Source organism: Protomyctophum parallelum (genome assembly GCF_964188405.1).
Source record: "Protomyctophum parallelum genome assembly, chromosome: 9".
NCBI lineage: Eukaryota > Metazoa > Chordata > Actinopteri > Myctophiformes > Myctophidae > Protomyctophum > Protomyctophum parallelum.
The window spans coordinates 31,283,861-31,299,794 of NC_139706.1; the positions used below are offsets into that span (position 1 = coordinate 31,283,861).

Here is a 15,934-nt window from a genome sequence, read left to right on the forward strand (position 1 = left end):
CTGGAACCAGCGTGTGGTCCTGGTTGCCGTGGGTAACCAGGGTTATCAGTCACCTAGTTGGCCTTGACTCCCCTGGACGATGAGATGACTGTATAACCCTGGAGGGGGATGTGGTCACCATCAGGGCCAGTGAAAGATGACAGTCATAACAAAGAACAACCCCCTCCTACACACACACACACACACACACACACACACACACACACACACAGACACAGACACAGACACACACACACACACACACACACACACACACACACACACACACACACACACACACACACACACACACACACACACACACACAGACACAGACACAGACACAGACACAGACACACACACACACACACACACACACACACACACACACACACACACACACACACACACACAGTGCAGATGCATGTATGATCACTGTAACCTACCGTCGCTGTCGGGCAGAAACCTCTTATCTCCATATTCTAACTTTTTGTGTTTTTCCGTAAATTAACGGCGTTTTGAGCTTGTAATCTGCTACTTTTGCCGTTTTTGAATTTGAATCATGAAAAGTAACAGTTTTGGACATTATGAGGTTTCTTGCCGCCAGAGATGATATTTAAAATACCAGCTGGGTTTTACCCCCCTAGTTTCATTAGTGATGCTCCCTCCCTCCTGACACACTGCATGACGAGAGTCAATTAAACCTATGGGACTATTTGTGTCATCTGCTGCCCACCCACAGAGTTGAGATCTATACCAGACAGTCCACATAAATCCAAACGTGTACATACATGTCATGTACTACTCTCTGTGGCCATCTGTGGAAGACAGAAAGCTAGTGCGATAAGCCATCATTATGCACTGCACCCTGCAGTATTCTGCCAGGAGGCTTTCACACCAAAAAGATATTCCACTTCACACCAACCACACGCTTTATTGTTAAAGTCAGACGTCCTTCCCCCTCGTCTGGCTAAAGAAAGCAGTGAGGCTACTGGGCCAGATCTCCTATTGATCATAAACCAGTGCCTGGCAGGTGATGTACCAGCAATTTTTAAACATGCTGTGGTACAGCCGCTGCTTAAAAAGCACAACCTTGATCCTTCTGTCCTATCCAACTTTCGGCCTATTTCCAAGCTCCCATTTAATTCCAAAGTTTTGGAAAAATGTGCCCTGGCCCAACTGATGCCCCATTTGAACACACATGGCATTCTGGAAGTGTTCCAGTCCGGGTACAAAGCTCTCCACAGCACCGAGACTGCACTGTTAAGAATCTTCAATGACATATTTTTGGCTACAGACTCTGGTGACTCTCTAATTCTGGTTCTCTTGGATCTTACCGCGGCATTTGACACTGTAGATTACAGTATCTTGCTCTCTCGTTTGGAGCACTGGGTTGGCATTAAAGGGCCAGCACTAGAGTTTTTTAGATCTTACTTGTCAGGGAGAAGTTTCCGTGTCACCCTAGGGGATGCCACATCCACCACAGCATCCCTCCATTGTGGAGTGCCACAGGGCTCTATTCTTGGACCAATTCTGTTTATGTTGTATCTGCTCCCCCTAGGATCTATTTTTCGAAAACACGGTGTTTCTTTCCATTGTTACGCTGATGACAGCCAAATTTATTTGCCTCTAAAGCGTAACAATCCTGACTCTTTAAAACCACTCCTTGCTTGCCTCGAGGATGTAAAAGCATGGCTGGCTTTAAACTTCCTAAACTTCAATGACAGCAAAACTGAAGTTATGGTGTTTGGGCCCACACAAGCACATGTGTCCCCTCCTGGTGTTTTAGGCCCCCTTGAGCCCTTCTTGAAGCCAACTGCCACCAATCTAGGTTTCAAAATCGACTCTGACCTAAAGATGGACAAACAGATAAATGAGGTAGTAAGAAAGAGCTTCTTCCAGCTTAGGAGGCTATCTAAGGTTAAGTCTTGTCTATCCCGCTCTGTGTTCGAAACTGTAATTCATGCTTTCATGACATCCCTCCTAGACTACTGTAATGCCCTGTATATTGGAGTAAACCAGGTTTCCATCTCTCGATTACAGCTAGTCCAGAACGCAGCTGCTAGGTTACTTACAGGCACACGTAAGCGAGACCACATCAGCCCTGTACTAGCCTCCCTCCACTGGCTTCCTGTGCGATACAGGATTGACTTCAAAGTATTGCTCTTTGTATTTAAGTGTCTAAATGGTTTGGCACCCATTTATTTATCTGAACTGCTGAAACCCTATGCTCCGACACGGACGCTCAGGTCCTCTGACCAGCTTCTCCTGGTGGTGCCTAAAACCAGGCTGAAGCTCAGAGGTTACCGAGCTTTTGCAGTGGCAGCTCCCAAGCTCTGGAATGAGCTGCCTCTGCACACAAGACAAGCCCCCACCCTCCAGGTGTTTAAGTCACGCCTCAAGACTTACCTTTATTCCTTTTCCAAGCACAGTATGAGATGTTTTTTTTAACTACATTTTTATCCCACGATTTTGTAACCCAGTTTTTCCTTTCACCCAGTGCCAATTATCTAATGTAATCCTGGGCGCTACACTTCCTCTGCCAACCTGGGGGGGCAGCGGACTGACCTCATGCCTCCTTCTATGCATGAGGAGTCCAAGCTGCTTCTTTTCACCTGACAGAGGGGAATTTCCCCGGCCGGACGTAGCGCGTGGAAGGGACACGTTTTTCCGAACAGTTCCTTTCCCCTCCATCAGGCGCCCCGGTTGGCCAGGGGGAGGTAGTTTTAGAGACCAGGATTACGGCATGTTTTTGTGAGGGTATCTACCCTAGGGGACACGGGGAGAACATGCAAACTCCACACAGAAAGGCCCTTTCGCCAACCCCCGCCTCGGCTATGGGCACTGATGACGCGGAGGAGGGAACACGCCGCCAGTGCCCACAGCGTCCCCAGCGGGAATCGAACCCAGGACCTTCTAGCTGTGAGGCGACAGCACTACCAACTGTGCCACCGTGCCCCCAGTATGAGATGTTTAATGTGACACTGTGCATGTTGTTTGTGGTTGTTTTGTGGTTTTTCAATGAAGTTGTGTTTTTTAATGTTTTACTGTAAAGCACTTTGGTACAACGTTGTTGTTTTAAAATGTGCTATATAAATAAAGATGGTATGGTATGGTATGGTAAAGTAAGCCTACTACTGAGCATTTGCATTATAATAGAAGTGATTCTAAATCCTTTTTAATTTCATAAGGATCCATTAAGGATGCATTTAGGCCACACATCAAGTGATACTGATAATGTAACTCAGAGAGTGTAAAAATGGGGTAACCAAAAGTCTTCCATTTGCGGGTCCATTTGGTTCCATTTGGACTCCTGGTGGCCCCTCGACCCGGCGTTGAGAACCAGTGCATTATAGTAGACTTGACTGGTAGAAATAAGACTACCATGTTCCATGTAATGTTGTTAGAATAGTGTGAAATTAAAATAAAATAGGGAAGTCCAGCTGTCGGGGTTCGCTTACTGGTTGCAGATGCATCTGGCTATTGGTCATCATCACCCCACATATCAGATGTAATGACCCTAACGTTTTGTAAATTAACAATGATCTGCACAGGCTTTAGTTGAGTTACTGCTTTTTGCTCGTGAGGGTTCCAACCATGCGTCTGCTTTTGATACCCCTCCCCATGTCATGCGGAAAATAGTGAGCTTATACTGTAGATCAGCTCTTTTCACTAATTCTGTTTGGCTTGGCCAGGCGCTCCAGCACACTCAATTGGCCTCGCTGCTCGCGGGTGGGAAGCTGGCAGCGGAATGTGCGTCATTGTCGCTAACACTGTCACTAGCAACTTCCACTGGTTGGTCGGAGAGTTAGTTCAGTGGTGAGTGAGGAGCATCTGGTGGAGATAACATGGACCTGTGCACGGTGAGGGGCATCTGGTGGAGATAACATAGACCTGTGGAGATAACCTGGTTATCTCCACCAGATAACCAGGTTATCTGGTGGAGATAACCTCTGCACACGTCACACTACTGAGTGTCTCTACACACTCCTCCTCAGGCATTTCACAGTGGGGGATGGCAGCGACGTCAGTGAACGCAAAACACATGGGGGGGAATTAGCAATGACTACATTAAAACAACGTCCACTGGGTTTTTGTTGGACTTAGCAAGTTCCAGACAAGAGTTCATCCATTAAATTAGTATCCTTATACTTCTATGTTGGTTCATTTGAGAGACTGAACCAACAAGAGAGACTGTGTGTATTCAGTTGTGCTACTAGTATACCAGGCTAATTTTCTTTTTCAGTTAAAAATGTTAATAGTTTAAAATTAGGGAGGGAACCTCTGTACATAATGGCTGCTCATTATCTCTTATTTGATGTCTTGTACTCTTGTACGGTACTCTGTTCTCTAATGACTTGTACTTTTCACGGTTCGACATACAAATCACTGCAGTGAAATTGGGTTTCACTGAAGTGAAAAATGAAAATGTTTTTTTTTTTCCCACACGCATCCAGTGTTTTGTTCCCTTTCTGTTAAATAAGGAAAGACACCTTTGAGGCTCAAATATCTATCAAAGCAGAAAATGTGTTCGCATGAATGAGCTATAGTACTTAGCACTGGTGTGTGTGTGTGTGTGTGTGTGTGTGTGTGTGTGTGTGTGTGTGTGTGTGTGTGTGTGTGTGTGTGTGTGTGTGTGTGTGTGTGTGTGTGTGTGTGTGTGTGTGTGTGTGTGTGTGTGTGTGTGTGTGTGTGTGTGTGTGTGTGTGTGTGTGTGTGTGTGTGTGCATGGCAAAATGTGTAAAAAAGTGAAAGGTCTCTCAGGTCAATCATTCAATGTATGGCTGCTGCTAATAATCATTAGCAACATGTTCTTCAAAAGCATAGGCATGGACCACCTACAAGCAAAAAACAGTAACTCAGCTAACTTTACGATCAGAGTGGGTAACAATGTTATTACAAGCAAAAAAGAGATGACCTATCTGGTGGGTTGTACTTTAGTTAACCTTTCCAGTGATAAGATGGCAACAACAGATTCAAGAAGGTCAACCAAAGAACAAGAGTTTGGGGCAGGCTCTCCTCGTTGGTCAGTAGGAATGCAGTAGAAGGACACTAGCTGGAGCACTCATCCAACGTCATTTAGACTATGCATGCACCTCAAAGGCACTACAATCTAAACTACAGACCTCTCAAAACAAACTAGTCAGACTACCTCCCCACTGTTTTTCTGCAATTATACCGGTATACATCTGTACTTTTTACAAACTGTTAATAAAGTATTCAATCAAACAATCAATCAAGATCATTGTTAATTTACAAAGGCTGGGGACATTACAACTATGCGGGGTGATGACCCATACATGTCATCTACATAATGTAGACTACATTCAAATGAAATGTTATCTCTGTGATTCAAGCGTTCCATTCTGTAAGCACTAGTTTCCACTGTGTTTTACTGACATCACTTTTACATCCACCAGCACATCAGAGCTTTTGTTGAACAGACAAGCATCTGTCATGATATACTGTAGGTAACAAGAACCATAAGTGAATGTATATACAATACAAAACACTACATGAGTGGCATGGATGGACGAGTCTGATCGACTCAACTAATGGTCCTCAAAGGTTTTATTGTCAAGGACTCCCAGTTTTCTAAGCATAATAAACGTGTTATTTTGGTCCCATTTGTACACTCAGTGTTACAGACTAAGAGGCTCCATTTGATTCATCACCATGATCAATCATTTAGCTGGGGCTTGGGGGGAACCCCTGCTGGGGGTCCCCAGACCCCACTTTGTGCACCACTGGATCGAACCACATTACAGGACGTTATGGCTTCGTTTAGTCGTGTTTGATCGTGTGGAAATCAACCCTGTCGCCCATCAATGAGTCAGAGCTCAGATTTCGACCAAAGAATCCTGTATGTGTATGTATGGGGGGCCTGGGGGCCCATGCTGGCGGAATGACAACATCAGCAGCCAGGAATCTGCACGTGCATTAAGTAACTTATAGTCCCCCCTCTGGGAGAGAGACAATTCTGGGTCAGATTCCCCTCCAAAAAACGTGCAGGAGGGAATTCCAAAGCCATTTTATCCTCGAGGGGGCCGCGGAGCGCTGAGGCACTCAAACCTCTAACAGATGGACTCAAATCTATACCCATTGTGCACGCCACTTGAACCGTCACACCGCCATGACACGGTTGAAGGAGAGAAAGCACTGCAAAGCAGACAACAACAGTCTCAAGGTGCACGGTTCAACGATGTCTGTTATAGGATATGGAGTTATGTGTCAGGCATGGCCAAATATGAAGTGTTGTGATGTCAGGCATGGCCAAATATGAAGTGTTGTGATGTCAGAACAGGCCAGTTCCATGTATGGAGCCTGGGCAGGGGCCCGGGCAGAGGTGTTTTGTTTGTGGCGGTTCTGGACAACCGTGGGTCCGACCGACTCAACACCGACCACTGCACTCCCTGTAGGGGTGTGGAACGCATGTGTCGAATTTGAAGTCGGCGGGGCGAACGGTTCTTGAGGTACATTACAGACGTACAAACGTACACACGTACGTACATACGTACGTACGTACATACGTACGTACGTAAGTACATACAGACAGACAGAGACGTGGTGCATTTAGAGATAAGATAGATGTTCAATCAATTGGATGGAGGTGGAGGTTGACCACTTTCAACCTGGCGTCATACCTGGGGCCATATCATTTTGCACAATGGGGGGACCCTGACACTGTTTGACCTGGAAGGGAACACAATGGGAGCACCCTGACAACAGAACCGTAAGTAGATCATTGATTTGTAACACCTGTAAATTAAGTAACATTACACAGCTAGTTACTGTTACTGTATGTAAATATCGCAAGAAAGGCCTAATCAATAGGGAATGAGGAACACCCACACACAGTGACACAAGTCATCAAGCTTGCCAAAGAAATTACCCCCAGTGTTTTTCTGTAAATAAAGGCTACTTAGTACTGCTCCTAGTATTGATGATCTCTTCTATAGTATTGTATGTCTGTCTAAAGTCCTGTTGAATTGAATACATATGACTACAATGGAAGCAAGCCCACAGGGTTTTTTGTGTTATCCAATTGATTGTATAACTGTACCTTTAATAACCTGTGTTAATAAAGTATTCAATAAATCAATTTTTTTATTTATTATTACTGACGTTTTTGTAACTCTGAGGCAAGAAAGTACAGTTGAGTACAGACTCTTGTCTGTACTCAACTGCAGCAAACAGTGGGTTCTATTGAGAATAGGTTCAATAGACCCCCTAGCCACCCTTCGCCCTCCATTCTGCCACACCATGCAATACAATATCACTGTATGTGTGTGGAACCACTTGCTAATGGATCTGACCTCCACATCCGGCCGAGGTACAGTGGGATATAATATGACGAGATGGATGGAAGTGGCGCACACACACACACACACACACACACACACACACACACACACACACACACACACACACACACACACACACACACACACACACACATAGACATAGACATAGACACGGACACGGACACAGACACAGACACAGACACAGACACACACACAGACACACACACACACACACACACACACACATACACAGAGAACTGTACAGGAGGACCACAGCTAAAAACCCACCGGGTTTGCCCTGCACCAGGACCCGGCCCGGCTGGCGCCACGTGATTAAAAATAGCTTCATCACTTTTTCATGACATTAAATATGAAACAGCAAAAAAGGAAAACTAGAGCAAGTCAGAGAGAGAGAGAGAGAGAGAGAGAGAGAGAGAGAGAGAGAGAGAGAGGAAGTTGGTTGCAGGGCAACACATTTAATCCAATTTGTCAGGATGCACAACTGTTAAGCATCATAAAGCTCATGTTCAGTGTCAAAGAGAATAAATTATGGATAGACAGATAGAGAAATATAGATAGATAAGATAGATAGATAGATAGATAAGATAGATAGATAGATAGATAGATAGATAGATAGATAGATAGATAGATAGATAGATAGATAGATAGATAGATAGATAGATAGATAGATAGATAGATAGATAGATAGATAGATAGATAGATAGATAGATAGATAGATACATAGATACATAGATACATAGATACATAGATACATAGATAGATACATGTGCAGTAAAGCCTGATGTATACTTAGGTTGCACGTTGGTGTTGCATGCAATCAATAGCAGATGTACAATCTCACAGCACGTCACATTCATGGTGCGTTATGAGCTTGTAGGTCTGCTATTTACCGAGGCTTAACATTCCCCCTCATCCCCTCCAGACGCTCTGCTCTGCTCTGCACTGCTCCCCTCCCCCCCGCCCCCCGTTCCCCCACTGTGCCCGTGACCCACTACCCTACAGCGGCAGCAGAGTGCTGACGGACTGACATCATCTTACCTTCTTGTCCTTCTTCCACAGCCGGAGACAGCAGAAGGTCCAGTAGAACACATCTCCCACCATGACAGCGACAGAGAGAGAGAGACAGAGAGAGACACTCTGCCTCTAGTTCATTCTAATAATGTCACAACAAAACATAAGCAGAGAGAGAGAGAGACAGAGAGAGAGACGCCCACGAGCGCTGAGCTCATCTCTAAAACGATGTCACTGCTCTTCTCTCTCTCCCGCTTCCCTCCCCATGCCTCTAGTCTCCTCCCATTTATCTCTCTCTCTCTCTCTCTCTCTCTCTCTATGACCTCATCGCTTCCTGTTTGGCCCAGCCCACCCAAGCTAAGCAACACACGCTCACCGCCGGCTGCATCTCTGTGATGTGTAACAGAAAACAACCCTCATGCTCTCCTTTATCTCTCTCTCTCTCTCTCTCTGTTACTTTACATCGCATCCCCCCTTCACAGTCAACACCACCCTCTGTTCTTCATGTTCAATACCTCCCTTTGGCAAGAAACAAAGAAAGAAAAATTAAGAAATTTGTTTTAAGGAGAATTCCAGTGATGGAGGGGATACCTATACATACTGAAATCAACACTAGAATCAAACAATATTCAGAGATTCTTAAGGCTCATATATACTCCAGTTTTTGGTGATAGGTTATCACCGTTTTAGGTGATAGCTTATCACCTAAAACGGTGATAAGAGTTGAGGCCATCATACTCGCGGTGATGTCCTTAAGGATTGACTCCGCCTCCCTGTGGTTTACCCAACATCTAGACCAATCAGTGCACGGGGTGATAGCTCCAGAGTGAAAAGACTTGTCTGATAGTAAAAACAGAGAGATGGGTCTGTGTCCACGCCGCGGTGATAGCTGATCATCACCGCGACTGACATAATGGTGTAGTTTTCCAACCCTTTAAAAACTACACCACGGTGATAAGCCATAACCAAAAGTATGTATGAGCCTTTAGCCTAACCTAAACATATCAACACAACACCTCAGTAAAAACAAACTGTTCCGTACGTCAAATAAATTGTATCTGACCCCATTACTACATTAGCTGGTGTCTCATGTTTTAAAATAAAATATGAGGATTCAATGATGTGCATGCCAACATAAGTTGACTTGTGCTTGATATTCTGTATGATAATACTCATGTGTGATGATGGGTAAATGGTGCATTTATATAACGCCTTTATCCAAGGCGCTTTACATAGACTGTGCAGTGTGCATTACATTCACCCATTCATACACCGATTGCGGCCATGCAAGGTACCAACCAGCACATCGGGAGCAATTTGGGGTTCAGTGTCTTGCCCAAGGACACATACGACATGTAGACAGGAGGAGCCGGGATTCGAACCGCTGAATCATGGGTCATCGGACGACCGGCTCTACCTCATGAGCCATAGCCGCCACCTGGGTGGAGGGGCTACATCCTCCACTGTGAGCTTGTACATCTGCTATTTACTGCATGCAACATCAGCCTTTTTTCTTTTAAGGAAAAATGTAAAATCTCCAAAACATTGCAAAATCTTCAAAAAAAATTAAGGTAAGTTACTTTCAGAAAGTATCACCCTTGAGCTTTATCTCTCCATATAGGGCTCCAACTATAGATTATTTTCTTACTTAGCCATAATTCTATATTGATTACTTTAATTGCTTTACTCAAGTGCGTTTCACCATTTTATACTTCGGCATATTTTGTCAAATAACTATTAAATTGATTAACTGTTGGACCGCTAGCTATCGTTTCTCTCCTATGTTTCTTCAGTCTCTCTCTATCTCTCTCTGTTTGTCTGACATGTTGTTTCAGTGTGTTTTCAGAATGCAGCCTAGAATAGATATTAAGTCAGACATGCCTGCCCACCACATCCATCATCTGATCACAGGCTGACCTGACCAGCTGACTGACCAACACACTGTTTAAGGACATACCGCTAACCAGTAACCAGGCAGTAAAATGTCTCAAAATATCAATCCAATGAGGAAGCAGCCAGACAAGTAGTTGTACAAACACGCTGAATGATGAAACCCCAAGTGGCTTTTCTGTGGAACTGAACCCTTAAAGGGAAATACCACTCTATTTCAACATAGAACTATGTCATTAATATACTTTAGAGTTGTTGTGTGGGAATTCTGGGAAATAATACAAAAGTTCCCCCCTTCTGTTAGGTAGAACTGGAGGTCTAGAACTTGGGGTCATGTGATCAGTGACATCACGTCGGTGTACTCTGCATGCCATATGTTGCGTTCCCACGGGCAGACGCAAAGTAAAGACGCAGTCTACCATTCATTGTCAATGGAAGTGAAGATACCAAGCAAATCCAAAGCTTGTAGCTGCTGCAAAAGCTACAACAGCTACAAATGCACTGTGTAGATTTGCATCTTTTTGCTGTTGCTATGTTGTAACACTTCAATTACCTCTCTGGGAATAATAAAGTATCTATCTATCTATCTATCTATCTATCTTTGCATCCTTCCACACGCTACGTCCTACCGGGGAAACTCTCCCCTGTCAGGTGAAAAGAAGCAGCTTGGACTCCTCATGCATAGAAGGAAGCAAGAGGTCAGTCTGCTGCCCCCCCCCCCCCAGGTTGGCAGAAGAAGTGTAGCGCCCAGGATTACATTAGATAATTGACACCAGGTGAAAAAATGGGTTGCAAAATCGTGGGATAAAAAAAACAAAAAACATGTAGAGTTGTATTTCCAGGTATGTCAATGGATATTTACACAATATAAAATAAAATGTCATGAACAATATAGCACAGCAGTGGATGCAGTTTTCAGTTCTTTCTTCACTCACAAAAGTCTGAAAACCCACCTCTTCAGACTCCATCATGGCCCATAGCACTTGCTATGGGTCGATAGTGTGCCAAGAAAAGAAAAGTGGAAATGTGAGTACTATGTCATCCTCTATTGTTTTGAAATTGTAATAACTTTTGGGGATTTCTTTTAATTCCTACTTTTGATATTTGGGTTCTGGCACTCAGTGGAGTGTGAGAGAATGAGAAACCCCCTTGTTGATGCACAACCTCTTTTTCTTACACAGTCGATGGAGAGTAAGTACAAGCAGCTTACTCCATTCGTGATGTCATGACTCGGACTCAGTTCAATTCCATTCTGCTACTGTACAGTGACCTTTTCAGAGCATCGCATTTTAAGTAACTGATACGGTTGTCTAGATATTGTGTGGTATGTAAATATCTGAAGTTGTCCTATATCTGCTTGCAACAAGAAGACACCTGAGTCTCCTCAGGCGGGTCCCTACAGAGACTACTAGACTCATTTCTATGAGTAACATTACATTAGTCTACTGTTCATGACAGGACTTTATTCCCACCACACCTCTTGGTGTTCAACTCTTTTCTATCTATGGAGCCAAGGAGTGGCCTGTGTGTGACTAGACCTTCAACCTCTATCTAAAACAATCTCTGTAAAGAGAGACAGAAACATACATGCGATGACAGGAGCTGACAAAACAACAGAACGTGCATTGACGTCTATAAAGAAGACACATGGCTCATCATCAGAAAACTGATGATGAGCCATGTACAAGACGCCCATACCAGTGGGAGTTACTCAACTACAGTATACTGCAGGCAGCACACACAAACGCAGTATTTTGGTGTTTGTTTTGGTATCCCAAAAACACCCCTGTCTAAAAAACAGTGAAAACACCCAAATAGCCATACAGTTGGAGGGCAGTGTGTTTCTGCAGATAAACACCAACACACAGTGAATACTGCTGGAATATAAAAATGTATTTGTTTTGTTAGGTAACACAGGGCAAAGTTACATGCTATGCCTTTAACGATATAATCGTCATAATAATATAATAAACAGTATGCTTATATCTTTCTTTCAATATTCGCTTGTTAAACAGGACATTCCGGTAACAGTGTGATAGTTCCGGTCTAGGGAAGCTGTAGTTCTTGCCACAGTAGAAATTACCCTGGGATTCCCTGGTTTTAAAGTCCCCCTCTCTGTGAGAAACATTGGTGTTTTTTCATTGATTGACTGACTACTTTATTAGTCCGAAATGTAAACAGCACGTTGTACAGTAAGACATGAATGCTAAAAGTATAACACAAACAAGTCCTGGGGGCTTGTTTGTATGCTCCCCTCCCTGTGAGAAACATGTTAGAGAGTTTTGTCTACAGTTTCTTGGAGGCATGACTTGACATGACTATACAGACTGTCCACAACTTTCCACAAGAGTATAATTTCCAAATTCTTCCACTGGAGGTGAGGATCTTCTCTGTAGTTCCTTAAAATCTGAGATATCACTAATCCAACTAACCTATCATGGACTATTATTGGACTAATATGCAAATTAGCCACTTACTGAAACCTGAAACCACTTTGCTTTGGTCAGTGGTGGTGGTGGAGAACACCATAGTACTAATTAGTCATCATACTGTAGCAGTTTTAAAATGCATCTTAAACAACTCTAGTCCAGGAGAAAAGGTTGATTCATTTTCTTTATTTGTGCAGATGGCCAGGCCAGACTTTAGGTCATCATTTATTTAATTGACATCAGGGGTCGTCAGGTTTTTAAACATGTGTGAACATGTGCCATATAGTGATTGTGAAAGGCAGGTCTAGTTGTCTACCCTCCCTCAGCAGTCTGAGTATTGACTGTGAACTGAACTGATGGACACTTATTGGACAGTCAGCAGCCCTGAGGGATGGAGGGATGAAGGGAGGGAGGGATGGAGGGAGGGAGGGATGGAGGGATTAAGGGAGGGAGGGATGGAGGGATGAAGGGAGGGATGCTGCATGAGGGATGGAGGGATGAAGGGAGGGAGGGATGGAGGGAGGGAGGGAGGGATGAAGGGAGGGATGCTGCATGAGGGATGGAGGGATGAAGGGAGGGATGGAGGGATGAAGGGAGGGAGGGATGAAGGGAGGGATGCTGCATGAGGGATGGAGGGATGAAGGGAGGGATGGAGGGATGAAGGGAGGGATGGAGGGATGAAGGGAGGGAGGGATGAAGGGAGGGATGGAGGGATGAAGGGAGGGAGGGATGAAGGGAGGGATGCTGCATGAGGGATGGAGGGATGAAGGGAGGGATGGAGGGATGAAGGGAGGGAGGGATGAAGGGAGGGATGGAGGGATGAAGGGAGGGATGAAGGGAGGGAGGGATGAAGGGAGGGATGGAGGGATGAAGGGAGGGAGGGATGAAGGGAGGGATGCTGCATGAGGGATGGAGGGATGAAGGGAGGGATGGAGGGATGAAGGGAGGGAGGGATGAAGGGAGGGAGGGAGGGATGAAGGGAGGGATGCTGCATGAGGGATGGAGGGATGAAGGGAGGGATGGAGGGATGAAGGGAGGGAGGGATGGATGGGTGACTGAATGCAGAATTGAGGGATGCATAAAGAAAGATGGATGTAGCATGAGATATGGTGGCGTTTCTGCTCTTGAACTGCTGTGTTTTAATTTATAATCCAGAGCGATTTAAAGTAAGCAAGGACAACACAACAATCTGATAAATAATAAACTGTCTGTCTGTCTGTCTGTCTGTCTGTCTGTCTGTCTGTCTGTCTGTCTGTCTGTCTGTCTGTCTGTAACTCAGAGAGTATCCATTTGTACACTCTCAGAGTTAAATCAGCATAGATTTTACAATATAAATTGGGGGTCCCAGAGATAGAAATGCAGACTAATGCATGTCAAACTGAGGTTCCTTTAAATTAAACGGGTTGAAAATCACTGCTAGAGCCATAAAAAACTTCTCTTATGGGGGTCTCTGGCATATCTCTTCAAATGGGGGTCCGTGGGCTAATTGGTGTCAATTTGGGGGTCCTTGACATGAAAAAGTTTGGGATACCACTGGCCTACACTCATGTGGACTTGTGTGTGTGTCTGTGTGTGTGTGTGTGTGTGTGTGTGTGTGTGTGTGTGTGTGTGTGTGTGTGTGTGTGTGTGTGTGTGTGTGTCATTAGTTCACTCTGACCAGACAGTCAGGCAGGGACTTGGCTCATCATCCTCCAGGACAAACCTGAGGCTGTGTTTGGGACAGTGACGCAATACTGTCCTGTGCTGTCCTTAAATGGGGCACGTGCCAATAAGGTTGTGTCCTTCCTGGGTACAGCAGGCAATGTGGACACAAACACACATGAATATGAACTCAGTCTGTCTGTCATCGTAATAGTCTGACCCTCTTCAAGGAACAGTGGAATTGGCTAACTGGAGCAGCAGAGACAGAGACAGAGACAGAGAGACAGAGAGAGAGAGAGAGAGAGAGAGAGGAGAGAGAGAGGAGAGAGAGAGGAGAGAGAGAGGAGAGAGAGAGAGAGAGAGAGAGAGAGAGAGGTGCAGCCATCACTCCTGTTAATCCACTTTCATGTCTAGACTACTACGGTGGACTGGGATGTTTCATTACTCTGATTGGCCTGCAGAGGGAGAGGTGGATTGAGGTAGAGTCAGTAAAAAAGGACAAATCGTGTGTGTGTGTGTGTGTGTGTGTGTGTGTGTGTGTGTGTGTGTGTGTGTGTGTGTGTGTGTGTGTGTGTGTGTGTGTGCGCACGTGTGCATGCAAAGTTTCACAGAAATTGTGTGTGCATGGCAGAACTTTGGAAGCCAATCGTAACCAATGGGAATTGAATATGAAAAATCTGACAGACTACAGAGATAATGTCTGTGAGGTTTGTGCAAAGTCTTTAATAGTAGTAGCAAAGAACTGCAAAGAACTTTGCAAATTGCAATAATCAGCCTCATGGTGGCGCTATAACAAGCCAATTAGAAAAGGTTCTTCCTCTGCCTACTGGTAGTGTGAGTGCAAAGTTTCACACAGATTGGTCCATCGTTGCCGCCGATATTAGCTGTTTTTATTTTCAGCCTATAATAAGATGTAAAAGCCATGGTGTTTTCCACTGTCTGGCACTCATGGGTGATCAACCAGCATTTTGGAAAAACACTAAGTGATCTGAAATCGTATCACAAGGCCCACACATGCCCTGACATTTTAGAGGAAGTTTTAGAAAACACTCAATCTGCTGTGTGTGGGTAAGAACAATGACGAAAAGCCCCTGGCCTCTCCACAACCAGACAGGGGGTTTCCATCCAGATACCACCACTGTGAATGAACTACCCTGTTAACTGGATTTGGTACACTTGTTTCCACTGTGCACCAAACGTCTTCACCAAAAATATCTCCATCTACAAGTTCACGTGTCGCCACATTGTGAGCAGATCAGGAAGGCACTTCCTTGTTAAATTCCAAAACAAAAATAAGATTAACTAAGAAAGCACATTCAAAGAGAAATCTAAAAACATGGTTTGAATGTGTTGTCTGTTCTTCCGCGAATATTATTACAGGATCATCATGAAATGACCCACAGTATTATTCATACATCTGCCATTCCAAAAGGGACCCATTTTAAGTTACAGCAGCCTGCAAAGACCAAAAAAAGGTTCTTCATCACGATCATCAGAGGACTGCAATGTATTTCACAGCGACACCGAAATGTAAAAAAACTAAAAACAAACTGATTTTAGTTTAGATCTGCAGCCATCAACCAACTGACAGATTGATTCATGGCACTGGAATCAATCCAGTCCCTTCTATAATGCAGTACCACTTCATTCTAGAAGCAA

At 44.5% G+C, this 15,934-nt stretch overlaps 1 protein-coding gene across 3 annotated transcripts in view; it reads right to left on the reverse strand.

Moving 5' to 3' along the window:
• The window catches only part of LOC310864972 (LIM domain kinase 1-like), a 97,738-nt gene that overhangs the window by 29,317 nt on the left and 52,487 nt on the right, over positions 1-15,934 (reverse strand). The window contains exon 1 of one of the 3 annotated variants that reach the window (XM_083773885.1): positions 8,343-8,523. The exons of the other annotated variants lie outside the window; for them this stretch is intronic. Within the exon in view, the coding sequence (XP_083630011.1) occupies positions 8,343-8,405 (63 nt within the window). The 5' untranslated portion in view covers positions 8,406-8,523. Of the gene's footprint in view, positions 1-8,342; positions 8,524-15,934 lie in introns of those variants that run through there. 3 annotated transcript variants of the gene reach the window in all.